Source organism: Schistosoma mansoni (genome assembly GCF_000237925.1).
Source record: "Schistosoma mansoni, WGS project CABG00000000 data, supercontig 0150, strain Puerto Rico, whole genome shotgun sequence".
Taxonomy (NCBI): Eukaryota; Metazoa; Platyhelminthes; class Trematoda; order Strigeidida; family Schistosomatidae; genus Schistosoma; species Schistosoma mansoni.
In genome coordinates this window covers 243,286-269,387 of record NW_017386047.1, presented here as the reverse complement: position 1 = coordinate 269,387, position 26,102 = coordinate 243,286, and the positions used below count along the sequence as shown (strand labels likewise).

The following is a 26,102-nucleotide window of genomic DNA, read 5'->3' as shown; positions in this document are numbered from 1 at the left end:
TACGCTGTAGCCGTCCAGTGCTTCAAGGTTTTCCATGGTGGTCTAGCTTCAAGTGACTCACGCTTTCAACTATGAAAATACTAATTAATCCACAAAATCTCTTCTGATTCTTTATTTGTTTTTATAAAATAGAAAAGGAATTTCTACATATTGAAACCGTGAAGGATATACAAAATAAGAAAGAAAACCATCAAGAAGAAGTTTCTTTCCCATCCATTATCATCAAGTTCTTATTATTCAAGGACTTTTCATCATCTTCGACCTTTTCAACAAACTAGGAATCATTGAAATCATTTAATGAATAGTGGACTATTCACTATCAAACATGCCGATGATGAAGTATATTGAAAACAGTACAACTAATTTTATCAATTCAACTATTGAATCTATGTTAAATGACACTTGGATGAATAATACAACAACAATAGGGATGAATATAACAAACAATACAACCATAATGAATGAAACTTCAAATAATACAACAGTAGTTTATCATCAGGAGAATTTAAGTACAATCACCCCATATCCTACTTTCAATATAATCTCTAAGGAAACAACGAAAGTTGACATAGATTCATGGTCATCATCATCCTCTCCATTATCATCAACACCTCAGATATCACGTATAGAAGATAGTGAATCTCGACATGTTTATCGTTCATTCTCAGCGCCAGTTGATATAACACATACAAATAGTGGATAAGCTACATTGAAACATCAACAATTATTATTAAGACATTCAACAGAACAAAGTGAACACAATGGATGTAAGTTTAATTTTTGAACATTTTATAAGTTTTATTATGTGTATACTTTATTGTTGTTTCATGGACTAACCTTAGGTACATCTTTTGTCTACTTTTGAGATTTTCTATCAACTTGCATTTGATCTTTCGTTTTATACTGAACCTCGGACTTAAACGTCAATCAAATACCCTTCTGTAATCTAGTTTGGTATATTTTTACTGAGTCGAAATGTTGTAGCAGTTGGCATATGATCTGAAGTATAGTTTTGAGTGGATTTAATTGACATTCACTTTACACAGAGGGGGTTTTGTGAAGAATTTAGTATTTTCATAGTTGAAATAATGAGTCAATTGAAGCTAGACAACCATGGAAAACCTGGAAGCACTGGACAACCGTTTCGTCCTATTATGGGACTCCTCAGTAGTGCGCATCCACGATCCCAAAATCGCGGAATTCGAACCCAGGCTGTACCAGTCTCGAGCCAGATCCCTGAACCGATAGACCACTGAGCCGGCATCCGATGGTGTTTATGTCTAACTCCAACCATTCTCGAATCTCGTGAGGCGAGGTCGTGGATGAGCACTGCTGCGGAGTCTCATAATAGGACTAAACGTCAGTCCAGTGCTTCCAAGTTTTCCATGGTGGTCTAGCATCAATTGACTCATGATTTCAACTATGAAAATTCATTTTACTGTTTATAAATCCCAGGTTACCTGATAACAGAATATAAATGAGAACAGGATACCATTGAGCGATTACATTTCATTTCAGCCTGACATTTTGTTTCGTATAATGTTCTAAACAATATTCTTAATGTTACTGATCGATCTAGATAGATCATGTTGTTAGATGTTTGCTAATCTAATTAAATTGACCTCGTATTTATTAAGATCTAATGTTACATGATGGAAATTGTCTGTGAATAACCCTGAAACTTGTTTTTTGTTTATTGACGGTCAAAAATCTTAAGAGAATTGATTTTTTGCCTATAGAATTCGGACCACCACCTGGTAATGGGGAGTTCAACCAAGTCTGTTGTATTGATATCAACTCACTTAAGACAATTGGTAAACGGTTGCTCAAAATCGTGTATTAGTTGAAATTAGACATTGACAACGTTGGATGTCGACTCAGTGGTCTACCGGTTAATTGCTCTGGTGTGAGACTGCTAGGTCCTGGTTTTGAATGGGACTCCACAGAAGTGTACATCCACGATCCCGCACTCATGAGATTCAAACCCAGGACATAGCAGTCTCAGATTTGTTGGATCAGTACCTACGCTTGTATATTGAATACCTTTGTGCTGACAATATAAAATGAATCATCTTTGTTTTTGTTAGCTGGATGACAAATACATGTTGGATCAAGGTCATGACCAATAAAATGCCAACAAAATAAAACATCAAACTGAAATCATGAACCAATACTTTAGGTCACTATTAAAAACCTGGCATTTTCATCCTAGAATGGAACTCTCCAGCCTGGACCGGTGGAATTCAAACATGCAGCATATGAGGCAGCTACCGACTGTATATCTTGGAAGATAGTTGCACAATGTCTCGTATTGTGTTAAGTTTATACTTGAAAGTTGTTTATTAATTAACAAATTGTTAACCTTAAGAACTGGTATAATCTAGAGTAAACAATAGATGTCTTATCTTAGCCTTAAACTCTTCAATATTAGTTATGTACCAGTATTCTATCATACAAGATTCATTACCATAATCATCCATTCATTCAATATTCAATAATCATTCAATACTCTTTTTGTTACTTTCCTTTTTTTTATTTGTACCCTTTAAAAATTTCTGCCCAATTTTGTTTTTATTTGTCTCAGTGAACAAAACAAAAAAACAAGAAACATTTTTCTACAACCTATTTGTTCTCTAACTCATTTGTTCATATTTCATGGCGCAATGTCTTTCATTTTTCTAACTTTCTCCCTCTCTCTCTCTCCCTCTCCCTCTCTCGCTTTCTCCCATTCCCTCTCTCTTGTTCTCACTCTCACTCTCACTTATTTGTTCCCTTTTTTTTAAATTTATTTTCTTGTACTTATATTAAACGATTTATGGTGTCTATCCTTATGTTGATGCATGAAAATTGGGCTGAAATAAAGTTCCTTTATAAATAACAATAACAATAATAATAATTAAGCTCATTAGTTGATGAGAGAGAAAAAAAAATCATTCATTTATTGATTATTTATATATGAATATCTTTATAGGTGATAGTAAAGAGGAGTGAAAATAGGTGACATATAGGTATGTGTTTTGTTCTATTACAGGACTCATTCAATGACTACATACTGTCGTATATACTCCGTGGTGTTGATGTTCGTAATGTAACTTGAATTCCTAATAATTTTCAGTTTAGCATGTCATAACTATTCATATAAGTGGTCTACATAAATCCATATAAGTAGTATATAGTTATGATCAGACATAGAATGTATTTTGGCAGAAGATCGATAAGGAAAGAACTGAAATGAAGGAAAATTCATGAACAGTGGAATTAGAGAAGATGAACTGATATTTACAGAAGGAACAGTGAAGATTGAGACTGTTTGCTGTATGGTTATCAGAATTGAGTGAGATAGTCTGTAATGATGTGCTTAAAAACATTCGATTGTCCCCAGTCGTGTTTTGTTCACTACAATATTTTCTCAGTACCGATAATCAAGAATGATAGAAATAATATCCCTCTTGAAATGTAGATAATTTGAATGTCTTCTTGATATAACAAATATATATGAAACTATAGGGTTGTGGAGGTTGTTGAATTTTATTGAAATGATGAACAGACTAATGTTAGACCACCATTGACAGCCTGGAAGGAACAGATGACCAATTCGTCATAGTATAGGACTTCTTGGAAGAGCGCATCCACGATCCTGCGACCAGGAATCGAACCTAAGAATCTCAGCCCCTCATGCAAACTCTCAGTCTTAAAACCAGTGAGTACTCTGTTATGATTTCTCTTATTAAGGTTCAGCTATTTCTAATGCTAAGTAGAGTTGAAAACCCATTCACTCGACAAGCCACCAAATCAGAAAACGGTTGAACAGGAAAAAAATTATATTCTGAATAACAATAAGAAATACGTTGGTATATTTGTAGTTTTTACATGAGAAAATTTTAGAGTCTTCCACAAGTATCGACTAGTGCTGATTAGATAAGATTTGGCCAATCAACGTGCACCGACACAATCGTGCATGAAACAGGCTTAAATCCAATTCATGTCCCGCTAACACCTTCATTCAAAGATATTAGCTTTTAACCTCAAATAATACGAGACATTCTGCAACTATCTTCCAAGATATACAGTCAGTAGCTGCCTCATATGCTGCACGTTTGAATTCCACCGGTCCAGGCTGGAGAGTTCCATTCTAGGATGAAAAAGCCACCTAGTGCTTCCAGGTTTTCAATATTGACCTAAAGTTTATTGGTTCATGATTTCAGTGTGATATTTTATTTTGTTGGCATTTTATTGATCATGACCTTGATCCAACATGTATTTGTCATCCAGCTAACGAAAACGAAAAGTGATTCAATATACAAGCGTAGGTACTCATCCAACAAATCTATATCGCTACAGGGATATTGATCCCATCAATCTTGATAATGAGAAAATGTGAATACTTTTATCAGTCGTTAAGAAATTTCAAACTTTCAGGTGTGCAGGATTAAAGTCCAATCAAAGTTTGCATCAATCATGTTAATAGACCTAAATAATGCAATATAAATATAACATTTATCAAGAAATGATATAAAGCATAGACTGTTTTAGAAAAATAAAAAGGAATTCTGAAATTTTGTGTGTTTGAGCTTTCATCCGACGTAAAAATTTGATTTAGATAGAGTAGATCAGTGTAGAACTTGTCAAAGTTCAAAAAGAACAGTACTGTGTTTGAATCTCACTGTGAATATCAGTACTGAGACATAGTTATATTCAACTGACAAGGTATAAATAAAATGAAATACTCATCCTGAAACTAACTGATATACACAATGCTTCTACTCTGTCAATGAAATGTATTTACAATGTCAACGATTGTTAAGTATGGATCTTATATTTTATTCATGAGACATGTCCGGGTACTAACTACATGGAACTTCCGATTGATTTTTTACAAAATTTGTTCATTCATTTATTGTTCTTCTAATGTTTTCTCTTTATTAAATCTTGTTCATTTTATATTTTATCTAATTTCAAGTATCTCATGGTGGTATTGTCAGTCTCTCTATACTGGGTGTCACTTTTGGCTTATTATTATTGATTTGGTTTTGTAAACGCTGTTTACTAAAAAAACGTCGATCGAAAAAAGATGGTAAGAAAATGTCACTAGCTGGTGGAAAGTTAGCAGCTGACTTAAAAACAGCAGCTCATTTATCAGAAGCATTAAAAAGTCAAGTAAGTTTGACTTTTCTTGTGTGTCTAACCTTTTTTATGATTACTAAAGAATATATTTGTGAACTGTATTCGTCTCTGATTGATATAAGTTTGTGATACCGATAAGAAGCAGAAATTATTTGAAAGCCGTTTTGACCCGGTAAGAGATTCCTTGACAGTAGACACTTACCATTATACCAGGATTAAAACCCTCGACTTTCAGATTTGGATGTGAACGCTTAGCTACTACAACAACTAGGTCATTAATCAGTGATATTATTTCATTTAAAGTTGTTTCGGCTTGTGACTATACAGTCGTTAAAAATAACACTTCTGACCACTGTTTGAGACTACTCATATTTATGAGTTCAACCGAGCAGCTTTTGGTTGTCCCTAAGCATTTTCAACTGAAGTCACTTGTTAGCATATATAACTCATCATAATTCGTTACTGACGACTGTTTCTTACTCTTAAAACTGTTAAGTCTATGAATGGGATCTAAATAAAAAGTAACTTGTTGATCTAGAAAGCCAAATTATTGTTCATAGGTAAATGTTGTGGGTAGGTAGAACTGTGATGAAACAAATGTGCGTTGTAATTAGTGATGAAAGAACTTCTACAAATACTAGTAATCTATAAGTTTGCGATAGATATAGTTAAAAAACAAGTATCTAACACTTTAGAATTATGAGTCGATATGATCTTACCTAACAAAACCTACGCTATTCAATATGAAACCTACAGGTACTATGAAACGTAAACTGCGTGACTTCTTAAAGTTCCGATAATTTCCTATTTCTCTGATCATTCTTGGAAGTAAACAATTTTGAATGTGCAACACTGTGGTCAAATGGCTGATGTAAATCATAATCCACTAAGTATATGAATAGTCATTGGTAGCCTTAAACAGTGATTTTGAGTTTATTTATAATAAGAAAAATGGCAGTAAAAAACCTTATGATGCCATCATACGTATAGTCTCATCAATTTACTGATCGATATAGACAATCGAATAATATAATCGTGACATCACTAGTAGTTCTTTTGCTTACAGACTCCTTTTCTATCAAAACATTGTTATAAAAGATTCATTCATCAATCATGCTTTGCACCAACAACAAAATTAGATGGAATCTTCGGATAAAGTATACAAATTTGTATCCCTTTATCTTTTATAGTTTCTTAAGAAATTATTCAAATAAACTCTATATTAAAAATTGCATCACTACCCTTCAGATGTAAGTGAGACATGGCAAGAATCGTAATCTTTCATCCTGAATTAATTTACTGCAATGACTGGTAAACATCAAAATATGGATTTCTACTCACTTATTCATGATTAAGTTTGACAGTGAATATCTGCCTTACAATTCGTTCGAAGTTACACCTTTATAAATTATGATGACTGAAAACGTTTTAACACTTCCCGAAATATTCTACTGAGAGGATTTTGAAACACAGAATAGTAACTGACTGAGTATATAACACGATAATATGTGAATAATTTGAATAGTTCACTCAAAAACGTGAAAATCAAGGTCACAAATTGTAAGTGACTTATGAACTATTTGTAAGTACTGTCTGGATGTCTTTTGACGTAGTTATTGTGGAGATTTATAATAGAATAATTCAAATTTACATCAAAAGTTGATAATAAATACAGAATCATAGAAAAGATGGATCGTTGCTGGTATTGGAATCGACGACGCGCGTTTCGTCGTATTTAGAAGTCGTCAGCTAAGTGTTCTTGCATCTCAAAATTTATATTCACTCCGACACTCGAGCCAAGTACGCTCACTTCAAACTTCATCGCGTATACCACTTACCTACTGAGTACGGATGGCCAGCTGCTTGTGCATTGGGGTGAAGTTTAAATTCTATTCTTGTTATTTGCTTGTATCTTGCCATTGCTATTTAAAACCTAAGTTGGTCAGTCTCTTATTCTGGTGCAGGTACATCCAGTAGACAGGTCCCAATTAAGACGAATTTACAGAACTATAGGAGTTGTCAACAACAGGAATTTATAATTAAATATAAAATTGAGGTCGAGAGTAGGCAGTTCACCATTTGTTCACCATATTGGATGATAGTCGCTACATATCGACAATAGGTTGGAATTTAAAATGCAGTTGATTTGGATTCATCAAAGTTATTCAATATTATTGTGATATCTTCCATTTTTTAAGTGGTCATAAATGTGAAATGCTTATAATATCTGAAAATTTATGATAGACGGTTTGCGTTCTGCGGTTTTTTTAAATCAAATCTGAGGAATGCCAATAATAAAATAATGGTGTTAATACAGAAATACAATGATAATATTAGTAAAAGTTATCAAAAACTGAAATTAAACAGTAATCTCCAGTTATCAGTCACTCATCTGAGGCGTATCTACATTTGTAGATTTCCTTGATGGTGATTCGTTGACTGAAAACTTCAAGTAACTAGATATAAAATTGACTGTTTTGATACACTTGCTAATATTATCTATCTTACATCAACTCTTTTAATTCTTATTAAAGTGAAATGCATTTTTGAAATTTCCTTTATTTCACAACCAGGATAGCGTTGCATTGAAATCTGACATGGAAATGAATGAACAGGAACAAACAGGTGAAATAGAGAAACAATATCTTGGAAAATTGCAATTTTCATTGGATTATGATTTTCAAAAAGCTGAGGTTAGAATTAAACTTTGTGTTCATGTAATTTCGATCGAGTATATATGCACATACGCATGCATAGTTCAAGCAATGAACACGGAATCTATGACATTCTTATGAAAGTTGAAGAAAAAGTCATACGAATTTCAAACAAGTGATGAAGAGTATGTTGAAATCGATAATACACTCTCGCCAAAATTATTTCAAGTTATGGACAAACAAGTCTTTTTAATCTTTCAGCTTATTAGTTACATCTCCGTATATTTGCCTTCGTCGATTCTTCACCTTTAATCTTGAAGGACTATATATTCATCGATTACGTCACTCATTATCTATCCCTTAGTTTGTTTTCTGACTATAAATCTTCAGCCAGGCTTAATTAAACTGAGTTAGCTGAAGTGCCTCTCTTTTTTCAGATCTCTTGAGGTCTGACATTATAAACGTTCATATAAATTATGAGGCCTCAAAATACATTCGTATTTGTGGATTAATCTGAGTTTAACATTAGCAACATTGAATGCCGGCTCAGTGAATTGGAGCTTAAGCGCTCGAGCGCGAGACGAAGGATCTTTGGTTCGAGCCCCATGTTTGCGATCGTGGATAGGCACTGCTGAGGATCCCTATACTGTGGGGTGATGTACCTTAGATGGACCCATGAATTCGACCATTAGGAATACTCTCGGATTCTCATTCTTATATTCTGTTCACGCTAACAAGAACAGTCAAGAGAACATGTATGAAATAAGTGAAATGTATTTCATCATCATCGTCTATTGAAGTAAACAAAACGGTCAGAAATGTTTTTAGGTAGTGCATTATAAAGAATGTATTGGGCGTTTTTAGGTTGGCAGCCATAATGATGATCAATTAATTATGTTGAAAAATAAGTCGAATATAATTCATGTATTGTAATTCATATATGAACCTAAATTACACATGGAGCCTGCTTAAACATCAGGATTTTTTGGTTTTGCTTTTTAATTATCTCAACAAGTCTTTTGTTTTTGCTTGTTTTAACACATCAATGCTCACTAAACGCACAACCTATTAAGGTGCGCTTATGAAAAGTGTACAATCTTTCGCTAATTAAGTTACAAAAAAAGCCTAATCAGGAACGTCGTTGTTACTGACAAGATTCAGAGGAAGTAATGTACATATTTCACATGTCGATTCGTGGACTGCTAACTTCTAGCTGGCGACTACTCAATAATTTTCGTCAAGATTGACTAACAAGTAGAAACCGGAAACTTTTGAAATACTTTGTGCTAGGAATTCTTTATTGCATCACAAAATTAAAATGCTGAACAAAAATAATAATAATTATTAAATAAGATCAGTCTGTTTTTTGGAGAAACACATGAATTATTCGAAGAGTTGAAAGGTCAGACTTTTAGAAACTTCTTTCAATGTGTTGTCAAAGCATATTGCTACTGTAAATCATGTTTAATTTGAGATGGATAATTCTTTTTTTGTTCTTTTATTGCTTTTTTGGTGAGATAAAATATTACCGACATATATGTGATGACAGGTCTAGTATTTGGCGCTAAATCTTTTCATCGATTTCGCTAAAAAGCTGTTCAGCATTTTACCTGCAATCTCATTCCTCACCATTATCATCATCTGCTCTTCAAACTGATATACATTCTTCAACTAGTCCTAGTTAGTTGGTGGACATTCCACTATAGAGTCTCTCAGAAATCTGACATAAAACATTGTCTCACCATTCAATATATTATCAAGCAACTGAAACACACTTATCTTTCTAAAGATAAAAAGGAGTGTTTTTACAAAATTGTTTACAAACATGTTAAGAGATATCTGTTGTGTGGGAAGAAAAATCGGTTTCTTACAGCATTTAAAGACACTTTTGGTTCATCTGTTAAATTAGAACAGGGTAGAAAAAAGTAGCGGGACTTTATTTCAATTTTTAGTACCCGTAATGTTTGTATTTTTCACCATTCGTGTCACAAATAGCTTGGCCAAAAGGTTTTAGTGGCCCAAAACCTGACTCAATGATCGTTATTAAATGATTCCTGTACAAATACATAAGTCGTCAATCCTCGAATATAATTATCCAGCTGACTTGTGCTAGTTAATAACGGGATCAAATAAGTTAAATACAACAACAGAGTTTTATTACGTATATTTTTTATACTTATTGTTCTGGACAGACAATCAGAGGAACGAAGCGAAGGTAGCGAAGAGAAAAGAGCAAATAAAAATGACGTGCTATTGTGAAGGCATGTTATCCGACTCCTTTTACTCAAGAGTTAATCAATATTTTAGCCAAACATGGATACGTTACATTCATGTGATGAATAATATAAGAAGTGCATACACATAGACTAACATGAAAGCAGTCAAAATTGATAAGCGAATAACTAAACTGGTCAAAATGTGATACAGGATAAATAAATAAGTGTCTTGTCCAAAAGCCAGAATGAGCCAACTTGGCTTACCGTAGCAACCGACACTACAGGGTGACGGAGAACTCCATAGGATTAAAGTAAAATATTAAATGATAATACCACTGTTTCATTTATTACTCATTCACTAAATAAACATAAAAATGATTGGAAAAAGTGCTGATTATAATACACTTATTGAACATGAAGAGAATTTCAAAAGAACCAATGTGTTCATATAGGTCCAGACTCACGCGTCGGTCAAAAACACATGACTGAATCAATTAATTATTCATTTTTGTATAAAATTTTAAACATGTTCGAGCTGATTTCTATATCTTTTACAATTCAAGTTATTGGCAGAATTACTACAATCTCAACAAACCTTCATTCTGACAATAATTATCATGTGCTCACTGGTGGCTGGCTTCAAGATGTGCTTTCAAGAGTCCTAGTGTGTAGACATGACCAGTAGAGTAAACCGTGTCTATTTTGAGACAGTTATTCACTAACAACAACGGTGAGCTGTCACGCAGTATCGTATATTGGTTGAAGTTAGACATCAGCACCGTTAGATACGGACTTAGTGGTTTATAGACTAAGCGAAAACTTGCAAGACCTAAGATTCTAGATCCTAAGCCCATGCGCGGGATCGTGAACGCATACTGTCGAGAAGTTCCATACTAGGAGGAAACGGTTGTCTATTGCTATCAGGTTTTTGAATGGTTGTCTAGCTTTAATCGACTCACGAATTCAATCAATAAATTCAAATTAACATTTTACCATAACTCAATGTGTTTTATATTATTCAGTTAACAGTTGGTGTCATTCAAGCAAATGATTTACCGGCTATGGATATGTGTGGTACTTCTGATCCCTATGTAAAAGTTACTCTATTACCGGATAAAAAGAAAAAATATGAAACGAAAGTACATCGGAAAATTTTAAATCCTGTATTTAATGAAACATTTGTTTTTAAGGTAAGTAATTAAAACCATTTATTTGAATCCAACTACAAGATTCAATTTACATATGAATTGAAATGTTGATCAGAATTATTGATTAACTTACGTTTAACTAGCTCAAGTGCTTTGTTCAGGTTTTCAGTTTATACATACATATAAGTCTTAAACATCAAATGTATTGGGTTGTAAAGTGACTGTTATCAGAATGGAGGAAAGTTGGTTTCTTCATATTCGAGATTCCTTCGCTGGGCCCAATTGTATCCTAAGACTGATGGCTACACTGAGCCTTCCCTTTTCGAATGTCAGACTAATATATACTGAGCTAATGAGTTTAGACTTGTTCAAACTCACAATATGCAGGCGAACGTATAGAATTTACAGATGTTAGCAGGGACTGATCAACTGCAGCCTTTAACAACAATGGAGTGATACAAACTCTTGCAAACATTATTTTATTCAGTTGTAACAACAAATACATCATATGTTTGATGCAATCATTATTCTCAAGTGAGATGAACTCAGAAATGCTGATTAATTGCACAACGATATCCCTGATAATATCAAACATATGGTAGAAGAATGGTTTATTCGGGAAGGAGGGTGTAAATCCAAGTATAGTGAAAGGTTGACCACTCTGAAGACATATTAAGTTACAAGAGCAGTAAATCAGACAGTTCATAAGGTGAGGATTTTGTGGATTCTCTACACTTAAACGAAAACTCATTGTACCATTCTCAATACGCAAAAGGTTGGAGTTACTTATCTTATGTCCGTTCTGTGTAAGAATGTCTACTGGCACAAATTTATCGTAAAGGCTTGTAGAAAATAGGCAAACCGTCATCAAATCAACAGGCTGAAACCAGGTCTTTCTTGATCATATGAAATATGATCAAGAACACACCACCTGAATTTTACAACAATTTGGAAGCAGCATTGCTCAAAAGCCAGAATAACCATCTTATACCAGATTTTGCAAACGAAAATACACAATAGCGAATAAATACAAAACAATTTATGAAAACTTGAAGAGGTATCCAGAGGAACAGGATGGACACATTCTTGATTACAAATACACAAACGTTGGTTAGCAGTGAATATAAACAATTTATTGTCAACAATATCAATCGATGGTGAAAACTACAGGCAGAAATATTGATTCGCAAAATACCATAACTGTGGTTCGGAGAATTTCAAGAAGCGTGGTACTTTAATCAATTTATAAACATGCATCAGATGAACATAGATTCAGATTATCTATCCACTGGGTGAATGTCAAGTATTTCAAGTGAAGACCGTATTCAGACAACGCTGCGCACTCTTTTACTCCCTCTTTTGTCTGACGGTCGACTGGATTATGAAGACCATCGACATTTAAGGGAAAGCATGCAATACAACGGACAGCTCGGAATCAATTAAATGATTTGGTCATCGCACATGACCTGGTTCTTCCATCCTATGCACAAGAAAAATGCAGATGAAGATGACTAGTGTAGTAGCAGCCTCTTCGTCAGTAAGCCTCAACATACACAAGAGAAAAGCAAGACATTCAAATACAATACGGGGAACACCGACCTAATCACACTTGATGAGGAAGCTATGAAAGATGTGAAAACTTTCACGTATCTGGGTATCATCGTCGATGAACGTGGAGGATCTGATGTTGACGCGGAGGTGTGGATTGGCGAAGCAACGGCCACATTCGTATAATTGGAGAATATAAGGAACTCAAAACAACCGTCATGCAATATGAAAGTTGGATTCTTCAATACGAACGTCAAGACAGTGAGTTACATTGTACAGAGCTGAAACGTGGAGAACTACCACCATCATCATCACAAATTGTATTGGTGTTTATAAACAATTGTCTACGCATGATACTCAATATCTGTTGGTCGGATACCATCAGCCACAACGTGCTGTGGAAGAAGATAAACCAACTCCCATCTGAAGAGGAAATTAGGAAAAGACGTTGGAAGTGGATAGGACACACATTAAGTGCATCACCAAACTTCATCTCATCTATAAGCATGTTCTAACCTAGAGTCCTAAAGAGATGCTGAAAAGCGGAAGGCCGAAGAACGCACCGTGCCAGGGAATGGAAGCAGATATGGAAATGATGAATAGCAACTTAAAGGATTGCCCAGGACAGGGTTGGATGGAGAGTGCTTGTGGGAGGCCTATGCTTCTCCGCGGTTGATAGCAGGCATATTTTAGTAAGTAAGGCAAATTTCAAACAGTCATATAGTCAGAGATCAACAAAACAGTTAACGGGTATGATAAGACACATAAAAATAATAAAACTTGGCAAGATTACTAGTTACAATTAAGGTTATCAAAATGGATTGACGGGATGTCTGTTGAATAGTAGGATGGTTCATTCAACATTCTGTCTGATAGAATACCGAAGCAAGCCTCGAAATTGCAACATGTGTAAAAGTTTAATATGTTGTCAAAACCAATCATTTTATCCTAACTTCATAGTGGATAAATTCACCAGCATTGCGATGGTTTCATAATTAAACAAATTATACTATGATACATACTCGAACTCATATCATCTATCGTAGTAGTTAGAGTAATCATCTCATAATCACTGTTGTACTAGTGATAAGTGCTTACCTGAGATTCAATTTGGTTGCAAAATATGCCTTCTATGGTATACCAAACTCAGAAGACTGGAATGAATAAAAATGTTTAACTGCCAAACCGAGTTAAAATTTACAAACAAATGTGTCCTGAAATAACCAATGGACCCATGATCAACTTCCTTCAGTAAAATGCTCTCAGTTACCACTGTCCAAACTCCGCCTGTAGCTCCTCCGGGGGCTACTGCCGTTCCCAAGCCGGGGTAAACGAGGGGGGTTGGGTATGCGGTTAGCGATCCCATCCTGTAGAAAGCCAACTCTCTAAGAAAACGCTGACCAGAAACAATTATTCAAACCATTTAAAGTCTGCCCTGAGAATTGAAGGAATAATTATGTCGTCTCATGATGAAAGCCGAGTTCCTTCGGAAGTCATGAGGCCGATACACCTTCTAACAACCAGAGCAACCATTGTCCAGATGATTTTTCATACATTCAAGCCTGATTAGATAAACTTAAACCATTAAGTTGTTTTTCTTTGCTTCTTTCATAGATTCCCTATGCTGAAATCAGTTCTAAAACTATTTCATTTACTGTTTACGACTTTGATCGATTTTCTAAACATGATCAAATTGGACAAATCAAAGTACCATTAAGTACCGTAGATTTATGTAATGTAATTGAAGAATGGCGTGAACTAAGTCCTCCAGAAAGGGAAGGTGAAAAGGTGAGTTTAAGTGATGATACCAGCTTTTTTTCAAAAGTAAAAATTAATTTGGACTCTTCAGAGTAAATTTTTAACATAATAGTGATCTTATATGTACTTGTTCTAACTAATTACTTCGATGAAATACAAAATTCATACATGAGAATGTCAGATTGTTTCGGTTGGTTTTATGAATGCTCCAATGGTATTCCAAATGTCTTTACCTATATTTGTGTTGGAACAGCAAAACGAGATGGTTTGGCTTAGCTATGTACACTAACTAACTCGAAATCTATGTCTAGCTTATACTTTTGACTAACTCCAACCATCTAATATTAGAACATCGTAAGTACGCTAGATTGTAGATCATATTACAGTTCAATCTATGAGATATAATAAGATGTATAAGTAAACAGATCAGTATAATATTCGTCATCTCTCTGTTAGAAATTATTCGTCAATACTAAGCACTACATTTATCCACAAGTTACTAATTGTTCAGTATTTTGTATATATTGACCACGTTGATTGATTGATTCATACACACAGATTGCTTCGTGGTAAACTTTGCTAATTTGTGAACAAACATCAGTCATGAATTAAATAACCCTGAGTAATCTCTTTCAATTGTAACCTTATGTGACAAAGAGTCAGTCAGTCACAACGTAGAACTTCATACGTACGTACATCAGTTCGAGTTGTCATACCATATTAGCACACAGATCCAGTTGTCGGTTCAAATCTCATAATGATAGAAGTAGTAAGAGTATAAGCAGTAATCAGAAAGACTAGGGTTTGAAGATGTTATTGAAGGAGTATAATCCAATGAAATAAATTTGGAAAGAGAAAAAAGATAGAGACATGAAGAATTCAGAAGATTAGAACTTGAAAGAACACAAACAGTGGATGCACCTTCACCATTGCGAACGATTTTGAGACATGTCATGTGTAACAAAGAAGCATCATTTTCATGTACATCTCGATAACTATACTTAAACAATTGTTTTCGGTCGAATAATCGGAAGACTTCCTCTTACTTACTTACTTACTTAAGCCTGTTTCTCCTCGTGGAGGAGCATAGGCCGCCTACCAGCATTCTTCATCCAACTCTGTCCTGGGCAATCCTTTCTAGTTCTTTCAAGTTGTCATTCATCGTTTTCTTATCTTCTTCTATTTCTCGGCGTAATGTGTTCCTTGGCCTTGCTCTTTTCCGCTTTCCGTTACCATTCTAAGTTAGGGATTACCTCGTGATGCACACTGGTGATTTCTTTAATGTATGTCCTATCCACTTCCAATGTCTTTTCCTATTTACCTCTTCAACGAGAAGCTGGTTTGTCTTCCATAAAACGCTGTTGCTGATAGTATCCGGCCAGTGAATGTTGTTTTTTGAGTAGACAACTGTTTATAAATACTTGTACATTCTTGACGATGGATGTAGTAGTTCTCCACGTTTCAGCTTCGTACAATAGGACGGTCTTGACGTTCGCATTGAATTCCTCTAGTGATATGAAAATAATAAAAAAAACTTTGAAATCACACTTCACAACGTGTTATGATAAATGTTTAACTTCAGTTTTTTTTTGCATTTTCTTATTTTGAAAGGAAAATCGTTTAGGTGATATTTGCTTTTCATTACGTTATGTTCCAACATCTGGTCGATTAAATGTGAATATATTAGAAGCAAAAAATTTGAAAAAAATGGATGTCGGTGGACTTTCAGGTAGTTTATTAAATGAAATGGTTGTTATAAGTAGTATATATGAATGTTTTCGAATGATACTATACATAATGCTCATAGTTAATGTAATCATAAGTAATCATTATCCCAGAATCGGAATACGGATTTTATCAGTGGTGTATAGTACAGAACTGGAAAGGAAGGCTCAGGACAGAGTTGGATGGAGAATGCTGGTGAGCGGCCTATGCTTCTCGAAGAGGGGTATCAGGCTTAAGTAAAGTAACAGTTTATTATCAAAATGGAGATTTGTGGATTTATTTATTTATTTATTAAAACACATATATATTGGTACAAAAGGGCACCAGGTACATATGCGCCACACTATTTGTGTGTGTGGGCTGTGATACTGCCCGGGTGCCCAAACCGAAGCAGGTGGTTTTCTTAGGGGGCCACACCCCGAGCCTTTGACCTAAAGGTCTGATCCACAAGGCAGTGGAGCATCGTGAGGAGATGCAGTCCCATGGTAGCCGTTGACCAATGACAGGTTCGTCCGCCATTCGTTCCATCAGGATACTGGAGCCCATGTGCACCATTGGTTTGGAATCAGGGTTTTCCAACTCCCCTAGGTGGACCCTCCGTGTCCACCAACCCGGTTAAGGCGCCGGACATCCGCTTTTCGTCCTCTCACTTTCGTAAACAACAGTGATGCTACGAGAAGGCGGTGAGTAGGACTTCCCTGGCAGAGGCTATATATTCGCTGGCCATGTGAGAGCATTTCGAGAGGGAGAGTAGACTCTCCCCACTCTCGGCCGTACCAGGGCATTTGGGGGCTAGTAGTAGTTTAGAATAGTTAAATTCATCAGTCAATCTAAGCTAGACTACCATTTAAAAACCTGTTAGCAATGGACGACCATTTCCTCCTAGTATGGAGCTCTTTGGAAATGAGCATCCACGATCTGGAACGTGGGTCTCGAACTGTTGCGAGAATGTTTAACAGCTGAACTTCATTGGCCACAATTTATTGCAAACTACACATCAATGTAGTTTAAATTACAGAAATTCTACGTTTAGAAAGTAATTGATTATTTTTTTCATCATAACTGGCTGATTTATGATAATTTCCGAATAAAAATATCAACAGGATCTAATGTGTACTCGACAGACCGGATGACTGATACAACGCATTAACATTACTCGTCAAGATGACGGAAAACAGAAAGAGGTGAGAAACTTAAGAACAAATTTGTTATTCAAGAAGCCGAATGTTTCTATGTATACAGAGATCAAAAGTGATTCTGGAACCTTTGTCAAATTGGTAAACTAAGGGTGTAACAAGCCAATCAGATAACATTGAAATTTATTGTGGAAATATGAAGTAGGAAAAGGTTTTCGCGTCCATCCTTTCTCAAAAGAACCAAGATTTATTCACTGAAGGGTGTAAAACCTGGAGTCACCTTAGCAATCTATGAACGTTAATTGTAAATTTATGTTTTCGTCATGCTACACTACAATAATTTAGATCATTCAATGTTATTTTGACAAAATTATATATTGATAACTAGATAACAATCAACCGGAGAATAATGTTTGTTCATCCACAAATTTAATCCAAACAAGAGATGGTCATTCATATCATTTGAGGCTGTTAAAAGATGCCTACTATTAGTCTAAATCATTAGTTGAAATGTAAACAATCAACTCTGAGATGCAGGTACATCCAGCTGACGAGTCCCAAATAGGACGAAACGCGCGTCAAACTGAATTCCACTATTAGTCACTATCCATCTTTGCTTACAATCCTAATCAATATTCATGAAAAATTAAATGAATAAACCTATAAGTTGACCAAAATAGATTTTACAGATGTCATATCTGGTACATCTAAAGAATGAACCCTAAAGTTGACGACAAAAGATGAATGTGTTTCACTCTCAAGGTTGATTTCGGTGTGAAAAAATGACCCAGTTGATCCATCTTAGTTTTTTGTAAGTTTGTGGAAACGTTGTAAAGTTAGTAACGAAATCAGTAACTATCCATTCAGAGTGCAATAGATTATCCATCGTTTTTCTATAATTCTATGCAAAAATTACTGTTGAAGGCTGATTGAACGAAGTGTCTTCGGTTTTTCTTCCAGTTTTTTAAAGAATTCAAGGAAGGTTACAACAATCGCTGAAGCACCAAAGTAGTTACGAATATTAACGTTGTTTTAAGGCGTCTATCGAAATCCCATATTAAATTTATAAACACACTCTCTGTAACGTTGGTGAAAAATAGAATACCTTCTTGAGTTGTATTAGGTCCCGTATGATCGAGTCTTCATGATAAGAAAGTAGTTGTGTGATCTCTGTCTTTCTCTAGTTTTATTATATACTACTTCACCTATATTGCAAGAAAGATTGGTAACTTCCTTTTTTCATAAATGAAATCATGAGTCGATTGAAGCTAGACCACCATGGAAAACCTGGAAGCACTGGACGACCGTTTCGTTCTATTATGGGACTCCTCAGCAGTGCGCATCCACGATCCCACCTCAGGAGATCCGAAACCAGGACCTACCAGTCTCAAGCCACAGCACTTAACCGATAGACCACTGAGCCGGCATCCAACAGTGTTAGTGTTTAACTTCAACCAATCTGAGCAATCGTTCACCAATTGTCTTCATTGAGTTGATATCTGTACAACAGACGTGGTTGAACTCCACTGGTCTCTGCTTCCTACTAGAACTTCAGGAAATATCTCTTGAAGTCAGTCACAAGTGAGCATGTTGATACCTTAATCAATGAAAAACAATTCAAATACATTGATCCTTAAGTTTCTTTTAACAAAGTGGACAATAAAGTGAAGATGGGATCAGATCTCTGCTGTACTCAATTCAGTCATGACTTGAAACTGACAATGAAATGTACTTGAAATATCAGACGACATAGTAATACAGTCAAGGAATTACAATGTACATAGAGCTCAGTCACATGTGATGCAACACCAAAGTAATTGAAAAATAGTTAGCTGATAATAAATCAGGAATAATATTACGTATGACAACAATTTATGGATCAAACTATCGGTCAAGTGCTCTGGCGCGAGACTAGTAGTTCCTGGGTTCGAATCCCACGAGGTGGGATCGTGGATGCTCACTGCTGAGGAGTCCCACAATAAGACGAAACGGCCGTCCAGTGCTTCCATGGTGGTCTAGCTTCAATTGACTCATGATCTTACCCATATAAAACTACTAAAATCTCCACAAAACCCCCTTGTGATAATGCTTAGAAATAGGAGAATATAAGAGTATCACAATCCAATAGTCTACTAATAATCTTTCGTTTAATAATCCCATGATTTATACTTTGACATTCTTTGTCCTGTTGTATTACTTTCTGTAATTAAATTTGACGTGGAGAGCCAACTTGAAGTAGAAAAAGGTCAATTGATGGCAATTGGAAGGTTAATTTCACTTCATTCGGGTCAATTTCCTTAGTCTAGACTGGTATATATATGAATGCGTATTTGTTTACTTCATTCGGTAGCCCACTATACGTTTCTTGCTCAAGTAGTCAGTTATGAGGTGTATCCGAATCAGAATTCGGACACTACAAAGCATATCAAAATTATCCTTCAAAGAAACCCATTTTTCTAATGTATCCGCCTTGTGTGTTTGATTTCAGGGTTCTAGCATCAGTCGTTGTCTGAATTCAATAATTTTTTTAAGTTTTTGTTTTAAACGTTTCTTTTTGAGAGATCACTTTACAAAGATAAAACTCCTACCAAAAGATTCATCTATCAGGCTGAAGTATTCAGACGACATAGTGGATGCACACTGCTGAGGAGTCCCATAATAGGACGAAACGTCAGTCCAGTGCTTCCAGGTTTTCCATGGTGGTCTAGCTTCTATTGACTCATGATTTCAACTATGAAAATACTGAAATATTCACAAAACCCCTACTGATCTATAATCATATGCTCACTAGTGACTGACTGTGAGGAATGTTTCCTTGAGTTCAAATGGGAAGCAGTGACCAGTGGAGTTCAACCACGTCTGTCTTAGAGATATCAACTCACTGAAGACAATTGGTGAACGGTTGCTCAATTTCGTGGATTAGTTGAAGTCAGACATTAACACCATTGGATGCCAGCTCAGTGGTCTATCAGCTAAGGGCTCTGGCTCGAGACTGGTAGGTCCTGGGTTCGAATCTCACGAGTGAGGGGTCGTGAATGCGCACTTCTGAGGAGTCCAATAATACGACGAAGCGACCATCCAGTGCTTCCAGGTTTACCATGGTGGTCTGGTTTCAATTTACTTATGATTTCAGCTATGAAAATAGTTCTATTTATCCAAGATACTGAACGACAATATAAAGATTTTTGAGAAATGTCTATGATCATGATAATCACTGAAGTGTTTTCTTTCATTACCTTTCTTCTCTTTTTTTAGATCCATATGTAAAACTTTCATTAATGTTTAATGGTAAACGTATTAAAAAGAAAAAGACAACAATTAAAAAATATACATTAAATCCTTATTATAATGAATCATTTGCATTCGATGTACCATTTGATCAAATACAAGTAAGTTATTAATTTGTATTTTCGGCAGTAGTTTAATTTAATAGTTGAATTCATGAATAGATTTAAGCCAGAGCACGATGTAAAACCTGGAAGCACTGCAAGGCCATTTCGTCCTATTGTGGGACTCCTCCTCAGCAGTACGCATACACGATCCCACCTCGCAAGATTCGAACCCAAGATCAACCAGTCTCGTGCGCGAGCGCTTAGCCAATAGACCAACGGCGTTGATGTCTAACTTCAACCAATCCACGAAGTTTGAGCAACCATTTCACCAATGTCTTCAGTGAGTTAATATCTCTCAACAAACCTGGTTGAACTTCACTGGTTACTACTTCTCACTAGAACTCCAGGAAATACCTCAAGGAGCCAGTCACTAGTGAGCATGATTCATGATTTCAAGTATATATAAAAATTACTAAAAATCTCCACAAACAACCCAATTACATAATTTGTTTCGGCATCCTTTGAAGATTTTATTTATAATTTCCTCGATTCACACGGCTTCTGTTTTTAGTTCCCTTTATGCATTGGTATTACGGTCCTTGAAGAGTGGCCTCTTAAGAAAACCACCTGTTTCGATTTGGGCACCTGGGACAGTAGTACAGCCCTCACAGAAAGCGAATGCTTTGTATGGCGCATATATATTTGGTACTTCTTTGACCCAATGTTGATATGTTTAAATAAAAGTGCATTAGTAGTTGGTGATGACTGATTGAAACTCCGCCTGCAGCTCTTCTAGAGTTACTGCCGGTCCCAAGCCCGGGTAAAGGAGGAAGGTTGGGCATGGGGTTAGCGACCCCATCCCGTAGAAAAACTAACTCGCTAAAAAAACGCTAACTAGCGGCCTATGCTCCTCCACGAGGGTTAACAGACGTAAGTAAGATGACTCCTTGATGTATCACAATAGGGTTTCTTGTTTATAATCTCACCAACCGTTTAATCTTCAAACAATATATAACCACAAGTACATAATAGGCCTATTAAATGTCTAGGTTTTAATACGTTTTAAAATATAATAATATCACTTCAACTGTTTAATTACTTACTTACTTACTTACGCCTGTTACTCCCAATGGAGCATAGGCCACCGACCAGCATTCTCCAATCCAAACTGTTTAATTACTTTTGCTTTTTTTTTCCTTTTTTCAGAAAGTCAATTTAATTGTTACTGTTGTTGATTATGATCGTATTGGAACATCTGAACCAATAGGTCGTGTTGTATTAGGTTGTAATGCAACAGGAGCAGCACTTCGTCATTGGTCTGATATGTTAGCTAATCCAAGACGTCCTATAGCACAATGGCATACATTACAAGATATGCCAGAAAAAAATTAAATCCACTTTTTAAAATCAGCCAAGAAAACCATTCAATTATTTATTTAGATTTATGTTATATTATATCACCGTATAGCCTTTATGTACATTGGATGTTTATCGTACACATTGCTTGCTTACATTCATTTGAATTGAACCGTCAATCTATTTAAGAAAACAAAAATAATATACATATATACTCGTATATATTTGCTTATACAAGGTGTACTATGTTCATTTATTCCATTCTTGGAACTTTATTATCTAAACTGGATAGTTTGATCATGGAGCTTTCTTCGTTCCTCTGTGTGACATCAACAACATAAACTTCAAATTGAAATGAAGTGATTCATTAAAACACAAGGAAAGCTTCATGACCTAAGCAACCAGGTCGAACAATCATCTCTACCATCTTGATCACTATACACATTGATATCACTTCATATCATATCCTTATATATATAGCTTTATTTGGATTGATTTTTGGTCTAGTTATTCTTTTGATGTATTTATGTTTATATAATTAAGCTTCTTTTCATTAATTATTGTATATGTGAATATATTTATGAAGAATTTATAGATGATTTCATTGAAAAATTGTTGAATAGTACAAGGATCTCTTAGGTGGTCTTGAGTGGAAGGGTTCTTCTAGAGGTACCTGAAAAGGAAATTGGGTTAGAAGTGGTCTTAATGACCTGAGAGCGTGACCACAGTGCCCAAGGGACAACCGCTTGAGGTCGGTCACACACGACCTTTTTGTGGGAAATTTTCGTGTTAGCTCCGTACTTGTTGGGACCTTACCGCCGTAGACGGATATCCTTGGGATAAGGCGAGGTGTGCATTTTTAGGGTCTACCTTTTCTAGACCCATCCCTCCTTGTGGGAAGGCAGCATCGCTGTTATGCTGGTTGTCTGAAGGAAACACCTTACTGCTGTCACACCTCTGTACAGTCAGCAATACGACTTCGGACCTTGGGTTTGCTGCTTTTAGTCTTACCGCTCTTCAACCGACCTGCCTGGCATGGTAGGACCTTGAGGAACGATTCTTCCAGCCAGTATAGCTCGATTGGTTCATCACGATAGGCAAGCCCGACCACCACGTCAAGGTAGCAGCGACGGATCTAGTGAGAAAGTGTAGGCTTTAGACCATTTGTACATTAAGGAAGGTGTCGAGCTTGAAGGAAATAACAATAAATTTATGTACAGTATAATTTTGATCATGATCCTATAGTCAGTAATTATCTTGGGGAGTTGGAAAACTCTGATTCCGAACCAATGGTGTACATGGGCTCCAATATCCTGAAGGAAAAAATGGCGTATGAATCAATCGTTGGTCATCGGCTACCATGGGATCGCATCTCTTCACGATGGTGGGGAAGATTTGTAGCTGAGGTGGGTGATTTTGATGTAGGTTTGTTCTCTGAGCTGGATGGTTTGGTCGTGGAGCTTTCATTATCCTTCTGAACGACATCATCAGCATAAACTTCGGGTAGAAGTGAAGTATTTGAATTATGCAGAAATATAGGAACAAAAATCAAACCAATAGGAGATACAACCGAAACAAAGAAATAAACAATGACAGATTTAAGGTCAATAAGAACCAATCAGCATCAAGGTGCACAGGACAAGCTGTGAATCACATGAGGAGAAATTCAAACACTTCACTTTTATCCGAAGTTTGTGCTGATGATGTCGTTCAGAAAAACGATGAAAGCTCCACGACCAAACTATTCAGCTCAGAGAACAAACTTACATCAAAATCTCTTCACGATGCTCTACTGTCTTGTGAATCAGATCTTTAAGTTCAGTAAAAATATCATTAAACATTTGCTTCAATACATATAGCTAAAATAGATTCAATCATATCATATTAGATAATGTTCTATGCTACTATTTCATGTCATTCAGTTGAGTGAATATATTTCAATTTAGTCGACTGAATTCGATAAGGAATGAAAAGGGAGGAGAGAATTAAACTTTTGTATGTTCACTGAATTTATTCACCAGATTCTGTAGTCTAATCATGATGGATTAGACTGATGAAAAGAGTTTCTTCCAACATATTTCGAACTTACTAACGTTCGTTCGTCTATTCAACTCCTTCTATCTTCTATAACCAATGAATTAGAAATTATAACACACGGATTTGGCTTCTATTATCACGTTATTATTATAAACCACTAATTATACAACTACAGCTCGTCATAGATATGCAATCACCATTTGTACATGATCAAGTAATATATGATGGAAAATTCAGTAATAAGAACAGTGCAACATGAATCAACGGTCTTTAAGTTAAATGTACTCTTGCAGTTAGGATAATATATAATGCATAGCAAAAGAAAAAAAACCAGATTGTAGATCTCTATTAGAGCTCGTGTTACCAGTCTGTGACTTTATATGCAATTGTATGATCTAGTCCTAGTTTTGATCTATCAGCATAGATTGCCTATATAGGACCGACAACCTTCATTTAGTTAATGTCATAACCACTTTTTTTGACATTTACAGTAAGGTAACATGCGAGATCAATCACTAAAATCAATGAATTCAAGATGTTGTTTCTCATATTCGTTTACCTAATAACCAGGACACAGCAAATAAAGCAAAGCTAACTTATATAGTACAGTTTAGTTGATAATGAAAAACTCATTAAAATATAAATTCACTTAGTGTTACTTGTTTGAATCTTCCCATTGATGTTTGGGACTGCAACTGGTCAGCCTCTTATTGGCCGTATGTGCATACTGTGTGTATTGCCTCGATATAGCCTTAATTCATAAGCATTATAAGCAAAGATTCAAACAAGTAACAATAAGTGAATATAAACGTCACCCCATTGCAAAAGCAAGTGGCTATCAGGACTCAGTGGCCGAGTGGATAACGCGATGGCGCTTGAAGCGAAAAGTACTGGATTCGAGTACCAGAGTGAACATCAACTCTCAGATGCAGGTACATTCAGCTGGCGAGTCCCAAATAAGACGAAACGCGCATCCTGGATTCTACTGCTAGCCACTAACCACCTTTCATTAAAATATAGTTTACTTATATGACTATAGGCAAGAGAAAACAGGAAAATATAATATAAACATCACTACACCATAGATGAATGAGAATTAAATAATAATAAATCAAAAGTGACTTTATAAATTCACAATAGGTAACAACAGTTTATGGATGGTAATAAAGCCTATAAGTAGAGAAATTCAAACACGCAATAATTCAAGTATTAATTAATTAAACAATAGATTACAAAGTTCAGTAGAATAAATTTATCAAATCTTTACTATAAGAACAAATGAACAACGGCCCCCAGATACCCTGGTACAGCCGAGTCCGTTCTTCCACTCGAAATGCTCTCATATAGCCACGCGTATATAGCTTCTGCCAGGGAAGTCTTACTCACCGCCTTCTCGTAGCATCACTGTTGTTTACGAAGTTGAGAGGACGAAAAGCAAATGTCCGGCGCCTTAACCAGGTTGGTGAACGCGGAAAGTCCGCCTAGGGGAGTTGGAAAACCCTCATTCCAAATCAATGGTGCACATGGGCTCCAGTGTCTTGAGGGAACAAATGGCGTATGAATCAATCGTTGGTTCGTTGCTTACTATAAATTCTGATAGTCTAGTTTAAAGAAGGAATTTATAGCAATTAGTTCTTTTGATAAATTTCAATAGTGTAATAAGAAGACGAAGATTATCAGAATTATGTGATATATATTAGAGCTTTTCACAGAGTTTGGTTATCTGAGCTGGATGGTTTAGCAGTGGAGCTTTCATCATTCTTCTGAACGACATCATCAGCACAAACTTCAAGTAGAAGTATATTGGCACAATACATTTCGAACAATCTGACCATACACATACTTGTTAAGAACATATATATAGCAAAATATAAAGTCAACTAGATTGGAAATTGGGGGTAAGATGAGGCAAGCATAATAATCAAAATAATGTGAAAACAATTTGATGCCTCGTCACTCTGGATGATAAACCAATATTACCAGGGTAGGTTAAAGATGAGAACAAACTGTTTTTCTACACGGAAAAGGGGGTTTGAATTTTCGTACGGCCAAGGCTTCAAATAAACCT

The 26,102-nt window shown here is 35.6% G+C and overlaps 2 protein-coding genes across 2 annotated transcripts; both read left to right on the top strand.

Moving 5' to 3' along the window:
- Window positions 1-325: 325 nt before the first annotated feature.
- On the top strand, window positions 326-703 carry Smp_192610 (hypothetical protein; the record flags this gene model as incomplete). The annotated part of the gene is made up of 1 exon (XM_018798786.1): window positions 326-703. One exon carries the CDS (start codon window positions 326-328, stop codon window positions 701-703), a length of 378 nt encoding a protein of 125 aa, XP_018646656.1.
- A 3,664-nt stretch (window positions 704-4,367) lies between these two features.
- Window positions 4,368-22,082, top strand: Smp_150920 (synaptotagmin, putative; the record flags this gene model as incomplete). Its single annotated transcript, XM_018798775.1, has 8 exons — window positions 4,368-4,419; window positions 4,961-5,157; window positions 7,698-7,817; window positions 11,017-11,184; window positions 14,305-14,478; window positions 16,060-16,177; window positions 20,565-20,698; window positions 21,848-22,082. The coding sequence occupies 8 exons, from the start codon at window positions 4,368-4,370 to the stop codon at window positions 22,031-22,033; spliced, it is 1,149 nt and encodes a 382-aa protein (XP_018646655.1). The 3' UTR covers window positions 22,034-22,082.
- Window positions 22,083-26,102: the final 4,020 nt, after the last annotated feature.